The sequence below is a fragment of the Pelobates fuscus genome, chromosome 6 (genome assembly GCF_036172605.1).
Source record: "Pelobates fuscus isolate aPelFus1 chromosome 6, aPelFus1.pri, whole genome shotgun sequence".
NCBI classification, from domain to species: Eukaryota; Metazoa; Chordata; class Amphibia; order Anura; family Pelobatidae; genus Pelobates; species Pelobates fuscus.
Genome location: NC_086322.1, coordinates 294,682,603 through 294,705,227, shown reverse-complemented (window position 1 = coordinate 294,705,227; position 22,625 = coordinate 294,682,603). Strand labels below are relative to the sequence as shown.

Here is a 22,625-nt window from a genome sequence, read left to right as displayed (position 1 = left end):
ATGCCAATCTAGGTCGGACGGCGCCATCTTGGTGGAGGCAGTGAGGCCTCGATAATCCAAACTCCCGCTCGGGTGGTTGTCGCTGTATGGCGGGGTTTAGCGGAGTGATACAGACTGGGCTATCTCGCCGCACTCTCCCTATAGTGAAACGGGCGCTGTATACGGAGAGCGCGTCACGTGACCCGCCGGGCAGGAGGGCGCCCGGGTGACGTCACTCCCAGAATCCCCCGCGGAGTGTGGCTCTTTCCTGCGGCCTCAGGGGATAACGGAACCGGCGGGAAGCGGTAAAACGGGGGCGGGGTCTGTATAGCCTCTATTTATTAATATCCCAGTATTACCCGAGTGTCATAACTGCTCCCTCTACCCATAACACCCCAATACACCACAACAACTGCCCCCTCTACCCATAATACCCCAATACACCACAACAACTGCCCCCTCTACCCATAATACCCCAATACACCACAACAACTGCCCCCTCTACCCATAATACCCCAATACACCACAACAACTGCCCCCTCTACCCATAACACCCCAATACACCACAACAACTGCCCCCTCTACCCATAACACCCCAATACACCACAACAACTGCCCCCTCTACCCATAACACCCCAATACACCACAACAACTGCCCCCTCTACCCATAACACCCCAATACACCAAAACAACTGCCCCCTCTACCCATAACACCCCAATACACCAAAACAACTGCCCCCTCTACCCATAACACCCCAATACACCAAAACAACTGCCCCCTCTACCCATAACACCCCAATACACCAAAACAACTGCCCCCTCTACCCATAACACCCCAATACACCACAACAACTGCCCCCTCTACACATAACACCCCAATACACCACAACAACTGCCCCCTCTACCCATAACACCCCAATACACCACAACAACTGCCCCCTCTACCCATAACACCCCAATACACCACAACAACTGCCCCCTCTGCCCATAATACCCCAATACACCACAACAACTGCCCCCTCTACCCATAACACCCCAATACACCACAACAACTGCCCCCTCTACCCATAACACCCCAATACACCACAACAACTGCCCCCTCTACCCATAATACCCCAATACACCACAACAACTGCCCCCTCTACCCATAATACCCCAATACACCACAACAACTGCCCCCTCTACCCATAACACCCCAATACACCACAACAACTGCCCCCTCTACCCATAACACCCCAATACACCACAACAACTGCCCCCTCTACCCATAACACCCCAATACACCACAACAACTGCCCCCTCTACCCATAACACCCCAATACACCACAACAACTGCCCCCTCTACCCATAACACCCCAATACACCACAACAACTGCCCCCTCTACCCATAACACCCCAATACACCACAACTGCCCCCTCTACCCATAACACCCCAATACACCACAACAACTGCCCCCTCTACCCATAACACCCCAATACACCACAACAACTGCCCCCTCTACCCATAACACCCCAATACACCACAACAACTGCCCCCTCTACCCATAACACCCCAATACACCACAACAACTGCCCTCTCTACCCATAACACCCCAATACACCACAACAACTGCCCCCTCTACCCATAACACCCCAATACACCACAACAACTGCCCCCTCTACCCATAAAACCCCAATACACCACAACAACTGCCCCCTCTACCCATAAAACCCCAATACACCACAACAACTTCCCCCTCTACACATAACACCCCAATACACCACAACAACTGCCCCCTCTACCCATAACACCTCAATACACCACAACAACTGCCCCCTCTACCCATAACACCCCAATACACCGCAACAACTGCCCCCTCTACCCATAACACCCCAATACACCACAACAACTGCCCCCTCTACCCATAACACCCCAATACACCACAACAACTGCCCCCTCTACCCATAACACCCCAATACACCACAACAACTGCCCCTCTACCCATAACACCCCAATACACCACAACAACTGCCCCCTCTACCCATAACACCCCAATACACCACAACAACTGCCCCTCTACCCATAACACCCCACTACAACTACCTCTACCATTACCTGTACCCATAATACACAACACCTACCTCCACCATTACTTGTACCCATAATACCCCAATACACCTACCTGTACCCACAATACCCCAATACACCTACCCCCACCATTACCTGTACCCATAATACACCTACCCCCACCATTACCTGTACCCATAATACACCTACCCCCACCATTACCTGTACCCATAATACCCCACAACACCTACCTGTACCCACAATACACCTACCTGTACCCATAATACCCCAATACACCTACCTCTACCATTACCTGTACCCATAATACCCCAATACACCTACCTGTACCCACAATACCCCAATACACCTACCTGTATCCATAATACCCCACACAGCCTGTACCAAAACTACCACTTACCTCTCATAGTCACAGCCTGTAGCCCCATGTACTAGTATTTGTATCTCAGTATCACAGCTTGTACCCCCAACTAATACTTACCTCATGACATCAACACAAGAAACACACAAATACTAAGAGCAGCTTCCCCCAAACCTAAATACTAGAAAAAGCCACATACAAAGATTTACAGGAATCCCTTCCACAAATATCACTGACAGCCCATGTACATACACAGCCTTTTATGAACCAACTCTACTCATACACACAATATGACAGACAGTGGCACAGCACTAGAAAAAAAGAGAACACCCGGAACATGCATTTCTCAACAGTGGTGTCATTTAACCTTCGTTTCAATGAATTGACTTGTCTTGGATTTACCTGTGGAGTCTTATCCATTGCATAAACACTCCACAAGCAAATCACAGTAGGATCAATCTTTCAGGTACAGAGTAAAATACATTTGATTCAATTGTAGCAGCTGTAAAGAGTTTGTGCACAAGTCTAAGTGCCGCTATAAACAATACAAGATTAAGAGTGCACCTGTCTTATAGATAGTTTTCATAAATAATACATTGTACGTTTTTACTACATGGCACTTTCCAGACAGGCACCCACGTTCACACACATTGAGTGGGTTATAATTTGGAACCGATTTAGAATTTTGAAATTCACACTTAAGTGAATAATGCTGACACTCGCAAACAAAAACTAAAATCTCCATCTGCTGTTGTTTTGTCCCAGTGTATCCTAATTTGCTGACATATGTACTTTTTGTTTTTGTTCTTCAGTATGAAAAATGGTGACTCAGTCATTATTGCGTCTCCCAGCAGGGTGACAAGGGAGATCACACAAGCAGGTGAGTTCGTTTTTTTTTTTTTTCTTTACAAAACATTCTGTTGATTCAGAGTGTAATATTATGTTGTCGTGTTAATGAATGACCGAGTGTCGGTTTATTAAATACAGCAGAAAGGTAAAAACAATTTGCTCACTGAGAGGCTGCATCATTCAAACTGACTCAACTAAAAGTAGATAGGCTAAACAGTCATCCCACAATTTAGAAACTGCTACAGTGAGGGAAAAAAGTATTTTATCCCATGCTGATTTAAGGGTCAAATACTTATTTCACTCATTGACATGCAAATCACTTTATAACTTTTTTGCCATGCGTTTTTCTGTTTTTTATTTTTTTAATTCTGTCTCTCACTGTTAAAATACACCTACCATTAAAATGATAGACTGATAATTTCTGTCAGTGGATAAACATTCAAAAGCAGCAGGGGATCAACTACTTTTTTTCCCTCACTGTATGTAATTTTGTTGCAAATATGACATCCCCTTTCTTATCTTTTTATTTTTTTTTTTAAATAAAAAAAAAATGTATGCAACATGAGGAAAGCATGCAAACTAGATATTGTCCTGTATAGGTAACAGGTAGAAGTTCTTAGTCCATACTTGTATCAACTTGTAGTTTTAGTTCTTTCTGAGGATCAAAATATTTTAACACTGGTCCTTGCATCTGCACAGCTTTGTTATCTTGTTCAAAGCTTTATCTTGCTGTTTGTCCCACACAAGTTAACTTGATTTCTTTAGAACGTGTCGCAATGGTGAGGTGACGTCAAAAAGGTTGGATACAAATTTTGAGATGTAGTTAACCATGCCTAGTGCTGTCTCAGTACTGTTCACCTTTGTCTTTCGGTTGGTTCCATGTCTTTCACAGCAGTGAATTTTTTTTATTTTTTTTAAATCAGTATCAGATTTTATTCAGTCAATTGTGAGGAGTTTCCCCAAGAGATTGCCAATCACGTATAAGGGTCTACACATATGACATACGGTTAACCATGTTTCTACAATAAAGTATGTACTTTCCATGATCTACCTGGTGGATTATTCTGATGAGTGTGGACTGTCTGGGATTAACCCAGCACCAATATTAGGATTTGGGATACATTTAATCATGTAAGTGCTCGCATTGTCTTACATATTTCCCCCCGTGGAACTGGAGTTGCGGCAACAAGTAACTGAAGAATATTGCTTCCTATAATTCAGCTGGTTATTTTACTGAGATACCCCAAGTAACTGACTTCTGTGGCACCAATTATGCTTTTTTCTGTGTTAAGCTTGACACCCCTGTCTCTGGAACTCTGTAACACAGAGCCAAGGTTTTGATCATGCTCTGCCTTGGTTTTCCCATAGATGGGAATCGACAATGACTGTTTCTCCATTTAAACCTTAATAAGTTTAATCTATTTTCCGCTGAAATTAATCTTGGGCTGATATTATCCTAAAAGAAAGAAGTTTGAACCCGTATCACCCGAAGACTGTGTTGAAAGTAGTGAGTTTAGACGATTCTTCGCTGAGCTTAATAGCCCAATATCCAGATCTAGCACACTAAAGTACTGAGCACCTGCTAGCTTGGGTGTGATATCTTCAAGAGTAGGTAATGGATATTGAGGTTGTTTGTCTTGCCTTATTGAGATCTCTCCGGTCTAGACATAGCCGTGGCTTTTCAGCAATAACAATGGAGTTAACCCAATTGGTAATCTATGTAACTTTAACGATGACACCCTGCCTCTCTATGCTTACGAGTTCTTCTTTAACCCCTTAAGGACCAAACTTCTGCAATAAAATGGAATCATGACATGTCACACATGTCATGTGTCCTTAAGGGGTTAAAACAGCTGCGTAATGTGAGAGGGATGCGTCTCAGTAGGTGCACTATTGGGGTTACCTGTGGGTTTAAGTGTATGGTACACTCTCCAGGGAGTAAACCGAATCCTTTGAAGACATCTGTGAATATCTCCATGTTACATTACTCAGACTGCTTGCAACGGATAGTACCAGTTTGATGAGGTCATAATCTATGCTGCTTTTTAGGCCTCTGATGGGAGGTGCTCTCGTGTCAATGATGTAGAATGTCAGGAACATTTGAGTGTCTGGCATTTCAGGTCGCATTTGCCTTTAACTGCCAGTTGTACAACATCGTAGCCATATAGGTGGCTAGGTGATGGTTGCAGAGTGCACTTGGTTTTCAGCTTATTGTATTTGTATAGAGGAATGACGTTGGCTGAGGATCCAGTGTCTATTCTGAATCATATTCCCGTTTGTTTTGGACCGACTTGGAAACTGGCAAAAGTTTGCTCTGGACTCTGATTGTTTTGGGTCACAGAGTCTACTAACATTTTATCACGCTCTTCTGGGTCAGTGTCACCTTTGTTTACAGCATGGACATTTTTCCCGCAGCTGAGGTGGCACACTTTGGCAAAGCGGTTAAGTTTTCCACATGATTTGCATATTTTTCCCCCTGCAGGACACTGATAGCGGTTGGAATATGGCTTATTTCCACAGTAGTCGCCACTCTGTGGTGTGCGCTGAGTCAGAGCCACAAGATTGTAAAGTTTGCTCATACTTCTGTATGCCAGGGACGCTATGTCACCTCCAGTCTGCACCATTGATGTGTGGCGGGAAACCTGGTGAATGATGTCACCACGCACAGCATCTGAGCCTTGGCCCTTGGAGATAAACAGTAGCTGTGCCTGAGCCAATTCATGTGATCTGGCAATATCGATTGCTTTCTCTAGAGTTAACTCAGACCCGACATTTAATAATTTCTCGCTCACCCTTGGAGAGTGTATGCCGAGGACACTGCAATCTCGGATCATCCCATTGCTCTGAGCATGATTACAGTCCTCAGCAAGTCTGTTACGAACTGCTCAAAGGGTTTCTGAGCCAGCTGTACCTTGTCATGGAACTTGTATCATGCAAATATCACGTTTGCCTTGGGTTCAATACATCCTGCAAAACGGCCATAATATGACTTTAACGACATAACATTGTCTGCAGGTAAGGCCCATGTATTGAAAATGTCTCTGGCCTTTTCACCAACCCATAGGAGAAGGTAATTGCATTTTCCATCCTCTCCATTACTTTTCAAGAGTCCGCCGAACAGTATATTTGAGTGTTATCTGGAATTGCGCCTTGTGTCAGGAAAGTTACTTGCGTGCCAGTTCATTATGGTTGTAGGGACTCCAGCTGCATCCATGTAGATTGTGTGGATATTTATGGGATAAAAATAGTAAACCGTTGAGAATTGCCCACTATTTCAATTCTCAGATCCCAAAGATCGTTATCGTGTAAGTGAAATGTATTCCATATCAATAAAATCACAATTTGTTATAAAAATAGATACAATTTATTTTTATATTCAAATAATAATAATAAGTAATATGCGTGACAATAATCAATGAAATTTTAGTATAACATGAATATGCAATACAAATGGCAATATATTTTCCAACGGTTAACACAGCTTAGAATCTACAACATTAGCTGTCAAGAAGATTTATGATGGGCTTCACAGAGACAAAGAAAAAGTTTCACACAGAGAACAGAATTCCTCAGAGTGCAGCGTAAGGTCGTAAAAGTTTAGCTGACAGTTAGAATAACCCTTTCAATGCTGGCTAGACCTCCTAAGTAATTAAGATCTATTCTTATGTAATTTTAAATAAAATAACATTTAAACCAGTTCATTGGTCACTTCCTGGAACCATCCAATAAAAGAAATCTACTATGTTCTATAAGCAGAATTTTAACTTGCCTAAAAAAAAAAATCTTATCCTATTTTAGAACAAATCAATACGCCTGGATAAATATCACGATATGCTATCATGTGATAATAATCACATTAATATATATAATTATTATTATTAATCCCATCTGCAGATTGGGATGCTATAACCATATATATTCTTTAGTAACTAAGATTTCTGAATATCGAAATCTGATCGTGATTTATCCAGTCATATATCATGCTATTAGAAAAATGTTAATTAATTTAAAGCGGCACTGTCATGCCGAATCCCGTTTTTTTTTAACCCCCCTCCCGCCTCCACTACATCCAATTGACCCCCTAGTCACCCCCAAATGCCCCTAAGCCCCCCACATTACCTCTTTTTAATTCTTTATCTTCTGCCCCGATCTTTATTCAGGGCGCCGCCATCTTTGTGTGGGTAGGTGAAGTCCCTGTGGGACACGTCATCTACCCACACTAGACAGACTGTGAGATTCCCGCACATGCCCAGTGAAACACCTGGACATGCGAACAGGAATTTCATTCATTCATCAGACAGACGAATGAATGAATAGAAAAAATCAGACGAACAAACTAACACTGTGTATCAGTGTTCGTTTGTTCGTTCAGTTTATTACAAGGAGGGAGCTACCGACGTGCAGCTCCCTCCTTGTAATATGTAAAGACAGAAGCGGTGGGGAGCTGTGCTCCCCACCACTTCATAAGCCCCCCAGGTCCCCCCCTCACTCTATGGAGGTCAATATGACCCCCATAATAGCACAAGGGAGATTAAAATCTCCCCAATGCCCCTACTCGCTATGCCGCGAGTAGGGGCATGTCCACTAAACAGTGAGCAGCCTGTGGCTGCTCACTGTAAAAACATAAATGGTAATAAGGGGGGGGGGACCTACTGTCCTCCCCCCTGGCCCCCACCCCTGCGCGGTGGGTGGGGGCACTAATAAAATAATAAGGGGGGGGACCTACTGTCCTCCCCCCCGGCCCCCACCCCTGCGCGGTGGGTGGGGGCCCTAATAAAACAATAAGGGGGGGGACCTACTGCCCTCCCCCCGGCCCCCACTCCTGCGTGGTGGGTGGGGGCCCTAATAAAACAATAAGGGGGGGACCTACTGTCCTCCCCCCCGGCCCCCACCCCTGCGCGGTGGGTGGGGGCCCTAATAAAATAATAAGGGGGGGGGGACCTACTGTCCTCCCCCCCCTGGCCCCCACCCCTGCGCGGTGGGTGGGGGCCCTAATAAAATAATAAAGGGGGGGGACCTACTGTCCTCCCCCCTGGCCCCCACCCCTGAGCGCTGGGTGGGGGCCCTAAATAAAGATAGGGGGGGGAACCTACTGTCCTCCCCCCTGGCCCCCACCCCTGAGCGGTGGGTGGGGGCCCTAAATGAACCCCCCCCCCCATCAAGGTGACTAGGGGTCCCAAGCCCCTAGTCACCCCCCCCCCCCCCACCCCAAAACATTCTAACCCCTACCTACCCCCCTCACCCTAAAAATAGTGAGGGGGGAATAAAATAACTAACCTGTAAAAAAAATAATTAAACTTACCATTTGACGTCTTCTTTTTTCTAAATTCTTCTTTCTTCAGCCCCCAAAAAGGCCAAATAAAAATCCATCATACCCGTCGCACTTTAAAAAAAAAAAAAACGAGCGCAAAAAAAAAATTAATCCATGTTCACCCATGGAGGGCACGCCGCGTACTGAGCTCCGCAGGGCGGGTCAAGGCTTATATAGCCTTGCCCCGCCCTGCAATTAGGCTTAGAACACACTGATTGGTTGGTTTAAGCCAATCAGAGTGCTCTGTGTCATTTTACAAGCGTGGGAAAATTCCAAAGAACTTTCCCACGCTTGTAAAATGACACAGAGCACTGTGATAGGATGGTTTTCAAGCCATCCAATCACAGTGCTCTGTGTAATTTTACAAGCTTGGGAAAGTTCTTTGGAATTTTCCCACGCTTGTAAAATGACACAGAGCACTGTGATTGGATGGCTTGAAATCCATCCTATCACAGTGCTCTGTGTCATTTTACAAGCGTGGGAAAGTTCTTTGGAATTTTCCCACGCTTGTAAAATGACACAGAGCACTCTGATTGGCTTAAACCAACCAATCAGTGTGTTCTAAGCCTAATTGCAGGGCGGGTCAAGGCTATATAAGCCTTGATCCGCCCTGCGGAGCTCAGTACGCGGCGTGCCCTCCATGGGTGAACATGGATTAATTTTTTTTTGCGCTCGTTTTTTTTTTTGTTTTTTTTTAAAGTGCGACGGGTATGATGGATTTTTATTTGGCTTTTTTGGGGGCTGAAGAAAGAAGAATTTAGAAAAAAGAAGACGTCAAATGGTAAGTTTAATTTTTTTTTTTTTTTACAGGTTAGTTATTTTATTCCCCCCTCACTATTTTTAGGGTGAGGGGGGTAGGTAGGGGATAGAATGTTTTGGGTGGGGGGGGGGGGGTGACTAGGGGCTTGGGACCCCTAGTCACCTTAATGGGGGGGGGGTTCATTTAGGGCCCCCACCCACCGCTCAGGGGTGGGGGCCAGGGGGGGAGGACAGTAGGTCCCCCCCCTTATTATTTTATTAGGGCCCCCACCCACAGCGCAGGGGTGGGGGCCAGGGGGGGAGGACAGTAGGTCCCCCCCCCCTTATTATTTTACTAGGGCCCCCACCCACCGCGCAGGGGTGGGGGCCAGGGGGGGAGGACAGTAGGTCCCCCCCCCTTGTTATTTTATTAGGGCCCCCACCCACAGCGCAGGGGTGGGGGCCAGGGGGGGAGGACAGTAGGTCCCCCCCCTTATTATTTTACTAGGGCCCCCACCCACCGCGCAGGGTTGGGGGCTAGGGGGGGAGGACAGTAGGTCCCCCCCCCTTATTGTTTTATTAGGGCCCCCACCCACCACGCAGGAGTGGGGGCCGGGGGGAGGACAGTAGGTCCCCCCCCCTTATTGTTTTATTAGGGCCCCCACCCACCGCGCAGGGGTGGGGGCCGGGGGGGAGGACAGTAGGTCCCCCCCCTTATTATTTTATTAGGGCCCCCACCCACAGCGCAGGGGTGGGGGCCAGGGGGGGAGGACAGTAGGTCCCCCCCCTTATTTTATTAGGGCCCCCACCCACAGCGCAGGGGTGGGGGCCAGGGGGGGAGGACAGTAGGTCCCCCCCTTATTATTTTATTAGGGCCCCCACCCACCGCGCAGGGGTGGGGGCCAGGGGGGGAGGACAGTAGGTCCCCCCCCTTATTATTTTATTAGGGCCCCCACCCACCGCGCAGGGGTGGGGGCCAGGGGGGGGAGGACAGTAGGTCCCCCCCCCTTATTATTTTATTAGGGCCCCCACCCACAGCGCAGGGGTGGGGGCCAGGGGGGGAGGACAGTAGGTCCCCCCCCTTATTATTTTATTAGGGCCCCCACCCACCGCGCAGGGGTGGGGGCCAGGGGGGGGAGGACAGTAGGTCCCCCCCCCTTATTATTTTATTAGGGCCCCCACCCACAGCGCAGGGGTGGGGGCCAGGGGGGGAGGACAGTAGGTCCCCCCCCTTATTATTTTATTAGGGCCCCACCCACAGCGCAGGGGTGGGGGCCAGGGGGGGAGGACAGTAGGTCCCCCCCCTTATTATTTTATTAGGGCCCCCACCCACCGCGCAGGGGTGGGGGCCAGGGGGGGGAGGACAGTAGGTCCCCCCCCCTTATTATTTTATTAGGGCCCCCACCCACAGCGCAGGGGTGGGGGCCAGGGGGGGAGGACAGTAGGTCCCCCCCCTTATTATTTTATTAGGGCCCCACCCACAGCGCAGGGGTGGGGGCCAGGGGGGGAGGACAGTAGGTCCCCCCCCTTATTATTTTATTAGGGCCCCCACCCACCGCGCAGGGGTGGGGGCCAGGGGGGAGGACAGTAGGTCCCCCCCATCTTTAACCCCCGAGCAGGGGGGGGGGGGGGTTATTAGGTTTTTTTTTTTTTTTTTTTTTTACAGTGAGCAGCCACAGGCTGCTCACTGCCTACTAGACATGCCCCTACTCGCGGTATAGCGAGTAGGGGCATATTATTTACTAATACTAAGTAATCTTTACTTAGTATTAGTACATTTGGCTTCAAGACCAATTCAGGTCTTTCAGCCTTTTAGTAGATAGCTCCCTGATACCGTGGGAATTAGGGAGTTATCTACTAAGCGGCTGCAAGATGCAGCCACAGCAATGAATAGGATCGGAGTTTCATTCATTAGAATGAAATTCCGATACGATCAAAGTACCGAATTGCATCCTAACACCAATGGAGAAACTCTTCTCATTCTGTTAGGATGCAATTCGGCAGTTTTGCCGGCGTTCTGTCTAAGTGACAGGACTTTCGGCAATACTGACAGGAAGTATTGTGGGAACTGGGAGGAAAGCTAGGGATCATGGGAAAATTGCTCTGACCAGCGGAAATGAAGCACACTTTGCTCCTCCGCTGGTCAGAGCTGGTCAAGCGGAGGAATCCTCCATAAGGCAAAGAGTCCCTACTTTGTCTTATAATTTTAAAGAAAACTAAAGAAGACAGGAAGAAAAGAATAACAGATCCTGAGAGAGGCGGAGAAGAGGAAGAGATTGAGGAAAGGTAAGTTCGGCATGACAGTGCCGCTTTAAATGAATTAAATGAAACCAGTATATTTACCAGTTAAAGAGACGTTCTCACCAGATGTTCTCAGGTAGCTAAGTGTCAAGGAATGTTTCTTTCTCGCTCTGACTCTGCTTGCTTCTTACTTAGTCTGCTTCCGACTTTCTCTGCATTCCCCTGCTTTCTCTTGATCCATCTGCCTCCGCATATCCCTCTCTTCCCTTTTGTCTTAACTTTTTAAAGGGAAAGATTCTCTGTTCGTCACTAGATAATAGACCAATAGAAACACTAGAAATGTGCTTATCTTCTAGATAGCAACTTAATATTTGGTCTATAGAGAGCAGTCTCGTCCCACTAAACATACCTATCCAGGAAAGAGTTAACTTTTCCTGCTGGCTATTTTGACGTCATTTTGGCTTATCTACATGGTTGCCGTAACTCGCGGTTTCTGTCATATCAAACAGTTTCTTTAAGTTTTGTCCAGACTATGTGTCACCTTTCACTTACAATGGGATCTTGTTAGATATAGAAAGTAAAATTTAATTATTTAATCTTCTCTGTCACAAATGTCTGGGTTTTAGAATTATTCCATTCCATTAGCATTTTAGACAGTCTCTTATCACTTGGTTTGTTTATACTATGCATTCCTTTAGCTCTGGCAAAAATGGTTAGTTTTACAGAAAGGATAGAAATTTTGTGTCTCTTTGTTAACTTGAAAATAACAAAATGGGGTCTGGCCTGTTCAGAGTGACTTCAGAATATACACTTTTAATTTCTATCATAGCACAAAATGTCTGCCGATATAAATACCCTGACAAGATCAGGCATAGGCAACCTTCGGAACTCCAGATGCTTTGGACTACACCTCCCATGATGCTTTGCCAGCATTATGGGTGTAAGAGCACTATGGGGGATGTAGTCCACAACATCTGGAGTGTCGAAGGTTGCCTATCCCTGATGTAGATACAAGAGGTTCTTTTCTTTCTGAGACCATGTAAAATTTGGTTGTCATGTTAGTTAAGCGTATGTACCAGTAAAGCTCCGATACCAGCTGTACGTAAACAGGTGTCAATTTATTAAATACAACAGAGAGGCTGCATAATTAAAACTAACTCGACTGAAACTAGATACGGTAAACAGTCATCCCACAATTTTAATATTGCTACGTGATTCGCTGGAACTTACATATGCAAATAATACACAGAGTAACATTTTCACACATTGATCCCGTGTTAATAATCCTTCCTTCCATGTATCCCAGGTCTGAAAGAAAGGGGGACATTGGTGCAAATGGAGAAACACACATTTAGATCTACTGAGCGACAACTGCAATGAAGACATTTTTCTCTGCAACTGTGAATCAAGAGGAGAGCACAGAGTGGAAACTGGTGGCCAGTCCGCTGGGAGAAAACCCATTGGCTCAGGGCGCAGCTATCAATGACACTTCAAGTCTTGTCATCCCAGGCTCGAGCCTACAGGAGAGCCCAGGCCTTAATGACCAGAAGCGTTTCGTCTGTCCCCAGCTGCTCTGTGCAAAAACCTTTTCATCAAAGTACAAGCTTTGCAGGTAACATCACATCCAAATTGTTGGAAATGCAAAGTTAATTTCAAATTTTGGAGTTGTTACTAGGCAGCGATATTAACATTGCTTTTTCTCTGGCTTTCAAACAGCAGCTCTTGTTACTTCCTGGTTGCTTAGCTCGGTGAAGCTAAATTCAAGGGGCAGGAATTGCTCAGAGCACCTGCCTTGTGAAGACTTCTCATTGAGCTGCATTAGGTAGTCTGTGATTGGACACCCACAGAAAGTCTGGGCGGGGTTAGTATAGGAGGGCTTGCAAAGGCTGCAGGCAAGAGATGTGCAGTTTTTGCAAACTGTTTAAGATATAACCCCAATGAAAACAAAATTATAATTAAATGCATGAATGTTTTCAATTGGGGTATATCCTTTTTTTTTGTATTTGGGCAGTGGAGTGTCTCATTTAGCCTCCGTTTTTTGCAGAGTTGGAGAATATTTTCAGATAAACTATTTTTGACTACATTTTGCCATTCAGATTTCAAGTTTAGTCCATAGCCATGAGATACTTTTGATATACCTAACTGTCTATCTATATAAATATTTGGGATTTTGTGGCATTACAAATTCCTCAGAACTATATATCTCCTTACTTCTGATCCATCCACATATCGTAAAAAAAAAATATTTTCATCTTTATAAACCATTTTAAAAATGGCATTGTACCAGCATAAAAGTTAGTGAGGCGAACATAGAGTCCTATTGGGTTACGTTAGAATTTGGTAATCACACAGTAACTCGTGTAGGTATGATTTATAGGCCCCCGGGGCAAATAGAAGAGTTAGATAATCTACTAGTTGAGGAAATGGCTAAAATGACAATGAAGGGGGAAGTTATCATCATGGGTGACTTTAATCTTCCTGATGTGAACTGGAAAACCAAAATAGCTGCTTGTGCCAGAAGCACAGATATTCTAAACTCCCTACTGAGGAGTAGGGAGTTTAGAACAAGTCGTTGAGGAGCCAACTCGTAAGGAGGCCATACTAGATTTAGTGTTAACAAATGGAGATTTGGTATCCGATATTACTGTAGGTGAAAGTTTAGGATCCAGTGATCATCAGTCAGTGTGGTTTAATATAAGAACAGTGACACCACACAAAAACAAAAGTTTTAGATTTCAGAAAAACAGACTTTTCTAAAATTAGAATATGTGTAAAGGAGTTATTATCAGACTGGAGCAATTTAAATGGAATCCAAGAGATTTGGGATTTTTTAAAAGTTACACTGCTGAAGGCAACAGAAAATTGCATTAGGCTTGTCAGTAAAAGCAAAAACTTTAAAGGGACAGTGTAGTCACCAGAACAACTACAGCTTAATGTAGTAATATGAGTATAATAGCTCCCTTCAGCCATTTTCATGTAAACACTGCCTTTTCAGATAAAAGGCAGTGTTTACATTGCCCCTAGAGACACCTCCAAGTGGCTACTCCTTAGATGGCCACTGGAGGGGCTTCCTGGCTCAGGGCTGCACAGTAAGCAGCCCTGCCGTTCAGCGTCCCCACACTGCTTGGAGACGCAGAATTTTGCTCATAGAGATGCATTGATTCAATGCATCTCTATGAGGAGGTCCTGATTGGCCAAAACGGCATTGGCCCCGCCACCGTGCCAATTTTAGCCATTCCAATGCTTTCCCTATGGAAAAGCATTGGATTGGCTAAAAATCTGACATTTTGATGATGTCACAAAGGGGGTTGAGTTAGCGCCGGCAGACCCGCGCAGCGCTGGAAATAAGGTGAGTTTTATACTTTTTATAGGGAGGCTAAGGTGAGGGCAAGCATCCTAACTGGCGGGTTAAACACTATAGGGTCAGGAATTCAAGTTTGTGTTCCTGACCCTATAGTGATCCTTTAAGAAACCACTGTGGTACTCCGCAGATGTGGCCCAAATAGTAAAAAACTAAAAGTTAGCATTTAGTAATTATAAAAAAAAAAAAAAACAGAGTGAGGAAGATAGACAGGTCTATAAGATTAGGCAGAAAGAGGCTAAGCAAGTTATAAGAGCTTCCAAATCACACACAGAAGAGAAAATAGCACAGTCAGTAAAAAAGGGGACAAAACTTTTAGATACATAAATGAGAAAAGGAAAGTAAAACAAGGATTAGTTAGATAAAAAACAAAAGAAGGAAGGTATGTAGAAGAGGATAAAGGTCTAGCTGACTGCCTCAAAGAATATTTGTGTTCAGTATTTACAGATGAAAATGAAGGAAAGAGGCCTGAGGAAAAAGGAAAAATGAGCCCTTTGTTACATGTGAGTTTACAGAGGAAGAGGTTCTGTTTCAACTGTCAAAAGCAAAGACAAATGAGTCAATGGGGCCTGATGGAATACACCCAAAGTTATTAAAAGAGCTTAGTGGTGTACTAGCAACGGATTTATTTAACCAATCATTAACAGGAGTAGTCCCAGAAAATTGGAAGTTAGCGAATGTTGTGCCCATTCACAAGAAAGGTAGTAGAGAGGAGTCGGGCAACTATAGGCCAGTAAGCCTTACTTCAGTAGTGGGAAAAGTAATGGAAACCATGTTAAAGGATAGGATTGTTGAACTTTTAAAATCACATTGATTTCAAGATCAGAGACAACATGGGTTTACTTCAGGGAGATCATGCCAAACTAATCTTATTGATTTTTTTGATTGGGTAACTAAATTATAGATCAGGGTGGTGCAGTAGACATTGCTTACCTAGATTTCAGTAAGGCTTTTGACACTGTTGCACATAGAAGGCTTATCAATAAACTGCAATCTTTGAGTTTGGATTCCAATATTGTTGAATGGGTAAGGCAGTGGCTGAGTGACAGGCAACAGAGGGTTGCAGTCAATGGAGTATATTCGAAGCATGGGCTTGTCACCAGTGGGGTACCTCAGGGATCTGTACTTGGACCCATTCTCTTTAATATTTTTATTAGTGATATTGCAGAAGGTCTTAATGGTAAGGTATGCATTTTTGCTGGTGATATTAAGATATGTAACAGGGTTAATGTTCCAGGAGGGATAAGCCAAATGGCAAATGATTTAGGTAAACTAGAAAAATGGTCAGAGTTAAGGCAGCTGACATTTAATTTGGATAAGTGCAAGATAATGCATCTTGGACGTAAAAACCCAAGGGCAGAGTACAGAATATTTGATAGAGTCCTAACCTCAACATCTGAGGAAATGGATTTAGGGGTAATTATTTCAGATGACTTAAAGATAGGCAGACAATGTAATAGAGCAGCAGGAAATGCTAGCAGAATGCTTGGTTGTATAGGGAGAGGTATTAGCAGTAGAAAGAGGGAAGTGCTCATGCCATTGTACAGAACACTGGTGAGACCTCACTTGGAGTACTGTACACAGTACTGGAGACCGTATCTCCAGAAGGATATCGATACCTTAGAGAGAGTTCAGAGAAGGGCTACTAAACTGGTTCATGGATTGCAGGAAAAAAACTTACCAGGAAAGGTTAAAGGATCTTAACATGTATAGCTTGGAGGAAAGACGAGACAGGGGGGATATGATAGAAACATTTGAATACATAAAGGGAATAAACACAGTAAAGGAGGAGACTATTTTTAAAAAGAAGAAAAACTACTACAACAAGAGGACATCATCTTAAATTAGAGGGACAAAGGTTTAAAAATAATATCAGGAAGTATTACTTTACTGAGAGGGTAGGGGATGCATGGAATAGCCTTCCAGCTGAAGTGGTAGAGGTTAACACAGTGAGGGAGTTTAAGCATGCGTGGGATAGGCATAAGGCTATCCTAACTATAAAATAAGGCCAGGGACTAATGAAAGGATTTAGAATGTTGGGCAGACTAGAGGGGCCGAATGGTTCTTATCTGCCGTCACATTCTATGTTTCTATGTTTACAACTTGGCAGTTGAACACTCCACAAAGAGACTGTGTGTTTGAATGTATGATTGATACAATGCAAGCCAACGATACATAGCAGGGGGCAAACAGACTTTGTATTAGTTTTTACAACTAACCAGCAATGATTCAATATGACTAGAGAAAACAGTGCAGATTTTAATGTTAAACTATTACAATAAACCATCATTTAAGGTGGTGTAAAATAGAACACCTCAATAATTAGACTTCAGCTCAATCATTGTTCACTGTTTGTTTTTCTTGCTTTAGACATATGGCCACACACTCCATGCAGAAGTCTCATCAGTGCATACATTGTGGGAAAATGTTTCATAGAAAAGACCATCTGAAAAATCACCTCCAAACCCACAACCCCAATAAAGAAGCTCTGCAATGTCCAGAATGCAGCAAACACTACAGCACCAAGCATGGGCACCGCCGCCACTTAGCCTTGCACGCTGCCGCCAGCGGGGACCTAAGTTGCAAGCTTTGCCTGCAGGTCTTCAGAGACAGCCAGTCTGTGTTGGAACACCTGAAGAGTCACTCACGGAGAGCCTCTGGAGCCAGCAAGGAGAAGAAGTATCCCTGTGAGCACTGTGACAGGTGCTTCTACACCCGCAAAGATGTGAGGAGACACCTGGTGGTGCACACAGGGCGGAAGGACTTCCAGTGTCATTTTTGTGCTCAGAGATTTGGCCGCAAAGACCACCTGACCCGGCATTTGAAAAAGAGCCATTGTGAAGAGACGCCTCGCATTAAAATCGAGCCTCCTGACAACATGAGCTGCGGCTCAGCCATTGTAAAGGAAGAGTTTGGTTCCCTCATGTGTATGCAGCCCAGAGACCTCATGTCGGTGGGAATGTACACTTCTCCGTTCCAGGCCATGCCAAACACAAATGCCTCCCACTCTCTCATGCCAAATTCCATGCCAGTCGGGCTAAATTACCCCAATGAATGTACAGCCTCTGTTTCTACAAGCCCTTCACCTCGACCAACTTCTAGGGTCCCTCTCACATCTACCTCATACCCCCCCAAAAGTGAGATGGATGGCTTCTTCTCGGACGGCTCTGGCTGCCTTTCCCTTTCCTCCACGGAGTTAACCTCTTCTACCACTCAGCCCCAAATGGATGAGGCACTTCTTTCTGTGTTATGTGACCCTCTGTCCACCAGCATTGACTTCAGCCATTTCTTTGGTTTTCTGCCTGTTAATCTCCCTCCTTGTAACATTCCTGTGTCTACTGCAGGCATGATCATGGGCTATCCTCAGGGAGACCCACAACAGCTTCTGACCACTCTCAACCACTCTCAGGCTCAAAACAACTCAGGGGCTGCGGGTCCTTCTCCACCCCCCCTCTTTACCTCAGACTTTAGTAGCAGCATATTGCCTCGGTTTCACCAAGCCTTCAAGTAAACATGGTGTGACCAGCATTTACCTCGAAAAGCCTTAGGACGCTTCTTGCCATCTCATGTAGGAAGATTGGGTGAACCTAGCAATGGCCCTAAACATTCAGCAACCACAGACCGACAGTCCAGTTTGTCCTCTTCCTACTGTTGCACAGTAACAGGTGGCAGAGATTTACTTACCTCAGGATCACAAAGACTGCAGCCCTCCAGCTCAATTGGGGGCAAAAACCCAACAATGTGAAAACAGTGGCAATAGCAACAGAGGTTGGACAGATATGAATCGAGTTGGCGCATCGCCCACCGTGCCTACAACTTGACGGAAGTTCCATGTCACCTTTTTTTTTTTTTTTTTTTAGAATAGCCTTTCTCACTAACCAAGCCTGGTCACTAGGCAGGTGGCTATGGGAACTTTGTCTTCTGACCTTCAGAGACACCACGTTTAAATCCTCTGTTACTGTATCACTGTATCAGTGTCATATTACATATCCAGCAGGGGAAGCCATCCCCCGAATCTGTTACATGTGAGATAAGGGAGACTCCTCTCTGAAATCAGTTTTGTTCTGATTTAGAGATCTCTTTCGTGTCCACTCACTTCCTGTCTAACATTACCTAATGATGCATTTTGAAAGAACCAGTGGTGTAAGATGTATACGTGACTCCGACTTTCCAAAATTAGATGCTCATTTCATAGATCATGCCAAATTCAGAGTATCTGTTCAGTTTTCCCCCATGGGGATTCAAATATGAAGGCCTTGTCATATTGTCCACAATCTGAGATCCCCAGGTGGATTTACGAGTTTACCCACCCCAGCAAAACCTGGTGTGTAATAACTGAACTGCCATAGTGCATTATACCAAACCTTGGCCTAGAGCCTATTTAGCAAGCTTGCAGCAGCACACTACATGCCACCCGTTGTATCTAGAATATTTCCTGCTCTGGTCACTAGTTGATTGAGCAATGTGTCACTCACCACTTTGGCACTTGGCAAGAGTTTTTGTTTGTTTGTTTGTTTTTTAAAAGTAGCTGATATAGACATTGCAATGTTTTGTAAAGATTTTGAAATCTCAACATAATGTTCCGTTCTATCACGAACCTAAACACTAAGGATTTAGGTTGCAAATATATTGTAAGCTGTGAGAGATATTGTGATACGGAATGGTAAAATCATGCGTCTTGCCTCTCCGCCAAAATGTTTGTGGCTTGCGAAAACCTTCATGTGGCAGATGAGCAAGTAATACATTGTTACATTTATATATTTTTATTGTAGGGAGAGAGGGAAAAAAAAAAAAACCTTCACTTAAGTGCAACTTATGTTTAAATATTTTTTTATCTTTTAACGTCTAACACCTGAAAGGTCAGTGAGCTGGCTTCCTATGAGCTAAAAAAGTTACAGCGGTGCGATTAATCCCCTTAGTTTGCAGAGCAAACTATCCCTCATGCTTGCCAGATGAGAACATGCCACTCACAGTAGCAATGCTAACCTCCATTTTTATACCCTAGACCTTCTGATTTTTTTCCATTCAATTCATTATGATATGAACATTTTTCTTGCCAGCAGTTGAAGCACTGGCCAGTCATGTTAATATGGTAACTCTGCTGTTCTTAAAGTGACTCCCAATTTCTTGCGCGAGCTTAGCTCGTTAGGTAGTTGGCACTTCCTGTGCAGGGACCAGACATTTATCTTAGCTCTTTTTTGTTTTCTTTCTTTCTTTAGATCGCACTTGTAATGAGGACATTGTTGTAAAACGCATAGCACTTAATAGAATACATATTGAAATTGGAGGTGTTGGTACAGGTCCACTGTTTGAGCTTTCAGCACTATGGTGGCCCGTTTATGGTATTTAAACTGAGCATCATAGGAATATAATGCACAACTGCTGGAGTTTAGGTTAGCCTTGACTGTTTTAGCACACGGATGGTTAAGTAGATCTCCAGATCTTGCTAAGCCCAGCTTCATTAATCCTCTGCTAATATTTTATAAATAATTGGCTGTAGTAGTGCAGCGGGACGATCTGTATCCGCAAGATACAGGGGGGAAACAAATCATCTCAGTTTGACCTCATTTTAGCTTTAAGCCTGCAGCTACCAGTTGAGTCAGAAGCTTTACATGGGAGACAATATAATAAGCAAGAATCTTGGCTAATAATAATTAAAGGGACAGTAAAGCCAAAAGCTTTGACATGGACATATTATGAAAACCAACATTTTCACACTTGTCTATGCATTTCTGTGCTCTTATAGTGTGTACCAGGCTCCCCAATTCTATTGTCTTTTTCATGAAGACCTGTCTAACAGGCTTCCATGCTGTAAGTGCAGATAGGTTGCTAAACTCAGCTGTTATCACATCAGGAGTGATAGTACATATACACACCAGTGTTTGTACACTAAATTGCATATACAGATCCTCTGATGGTCAGTTTAATCACTGCCTTGGTGACAACAGAGGAAGCCAGGCAGTGAGTACACAAGCAGTATTTTAACACACTACTCAAAAACACAATCTCCTCGGACAGGGAAGAAAATCAGTTTTATTCAATCATGCTAGAGATGATAAAAAAAACAAATGCTGGAATGCTCCCTTAATTAATGTTTAGGTCTGACCTATTTGTGTATCAGCACTAAAACCTGTTGCACTCCCTTTCCGTATAAATATGTTGAAATGCAGGGGTGTTAAGGAAAGGTGATGTTTTAAAGGGACAGCATCATACCAAGCATGCCAATCCCCTCTTTTTATATTGGTGCTGCTAATTTATCTATACATTGTGCTAGCAAATGTATCGATATAAACTTTTTTTTTAATATATATATATATATATTTGTGTATCTACAGGTACACATAATTACTACAAAGATGGCTGTTGGAAAAAATGGAAGCAAAAAGCGATGTGCTCTGCCACATGCTGTACTTTGTGGACTTGCATGCACTTAAATTGCAGAATTTTCCGTTCCTGGCAGACATCTTTGCAGTAATAGATGGAATCTTTAGGTAAATGTATGGTTTAATCTATATATTTGCTACCAATTTAGCCAGCAATATCTGTGGGAGTACATGTGTACCTACTTGAAAATTAATTTGCATCCACATAGCATGTGGAAATTAGAGTGCCTTTAACCCGGATATTTGTCTCACTGCCCTTCCTCTTGCGCAGCGGACCAATTACCTCCTAGCACTTTCATATCCATAGTTTGGTTTTAATATATGCCATTTCTGGAATTGTTTTATTTTGTATTAAGGGAGCGAGGGCCCAACTCCTAAAAGGCTCAGCATCGTTCCATTGTATTAATATGGATTTTGGTTTACAGTGTGAAGCTTACTAAATAAACGTTCAATAGAGTTTAAAGTTCACTGCTGGTCTTGTTTGGTTTAAGGGATCTAAGAAAGTATACTTTTTATCCACACAAGAGAAAATGAAATTAATTCTCCAGTATTCAGAAAGAGCAGACTTTTTCACTAAACCGTGACTTTGTAGTTGGAAAATTTAGGAAAAAATAATCAAGATGGCCACTTCCAATTTTGGAAGTCTGTCAAATCCCAATTGCTCGAGTGAATAGAAGTTTATATGGTTACATGTTTTGCCAGAAAACTCCAGTGAATATTTGAAGCTAATTAGGGATAATAAACTTGTTGTTATCCTTAATTACGATCTCAAGACATTGATTGTTACAGATTCAGGTACTGTAGGCTTATTAGGGTTGTCAAAGAGCAAAATTCAGGGCACTGACCACTTCCCTCAATACCAAACCAAAATAATTATATCAACATGACCGTATGGAGCGAGATATTGAATGAATTGGTAAAATGGGTACTGCAGTTTTCTTCCATGCTGATGCCCAGAAAGACAGGAAAAGTACATATATCTGAACCGCTTCTCAGCTTTAACATGGGAGTCCTACTTGGTGCTAGAGGTGGAAGTGTCAGACAGCCACTAGAGTAGCATTTAGCCCCTCAATATAAACATGGCTGTTTCTGCAAATCGGCAGTGTTTTACATTGCAGGATTAACATGACAGGGCGACTGAGGTTAAGTGATTTGGCTGCCTTTAAATGTTATTCAGGTGGTCCTATGAACAAAGAGTCTTCTGAAACACCTTTTAATCAGCTCAAGATAGCCCTAGAAGCCAGACTGTTGGTGACACTAATTCTGTATATGAATAGCCTCTCAACTGGATTTTTTTTTTTTTTTTTATTGAAGCACTAATCTAAAATCGACATGTA

At 43.9% G+C, this 22,625-nt stretch overlaps 1 protein-coding gene across 2 annotated transcripts; it reads left to right on the top strand.

Moving 5' to 3' along the window:
* The first annotated feature begins 24 nt into the window (after positions 1 to 24).
* On the top strand, positions 25 to 21,754 carry PLAGL2 (PLAG1 like zinc finger 2). Of its 2 annotated transcripts, none has more exons than XM_063459525.1 (4): positions 25 to 284; positions 3,218 to 3,285; positions 12,851 to 13,156; positions 17,276 to 21,754. In XM_063459525.1, exons 3-4 carry the CDS (start codon positions 12,921 to 12,923, stop codon positions 18,414 to 18,416), a joined length of 1,377 nt encoding a protein of 458 aa, XP_063315595.1. In that variant the 5' UTR covers positions 25 to 284; positions 3,218 to 3,285; positions 12,851 to 12,920; the 3' UTR covers positions 18,417 to 21,754. The 2 variants fall into 2 exon arrangements, with proteins under 2 accessions (XP_063315595.1, XP_063315596.1); XM_063459526.1 differs by having other exon boundaries at positions 25 to 300.
* The last annotated feature ends 871 nt before the right edge of the window (positions 21,755 to 22,625 follow it).

Excerpts from the sequence above, each read along its gene's own strand:
- PLAGL2 (XM_063459525.1), top strand. The coding sequence starts at position 12,921 with ATGAAGACATTTTTCTCTGCAACTGTGAATCAAGAGGAGAGCACAGAG. Across the intron at positions 13,157-17,275 it reads TCAAAGTACAAGCTTTGCAG|ACATATGGCCACACACTCCA; the intron begins GTAACATCACAT and ends TTCTTGCTTTAG.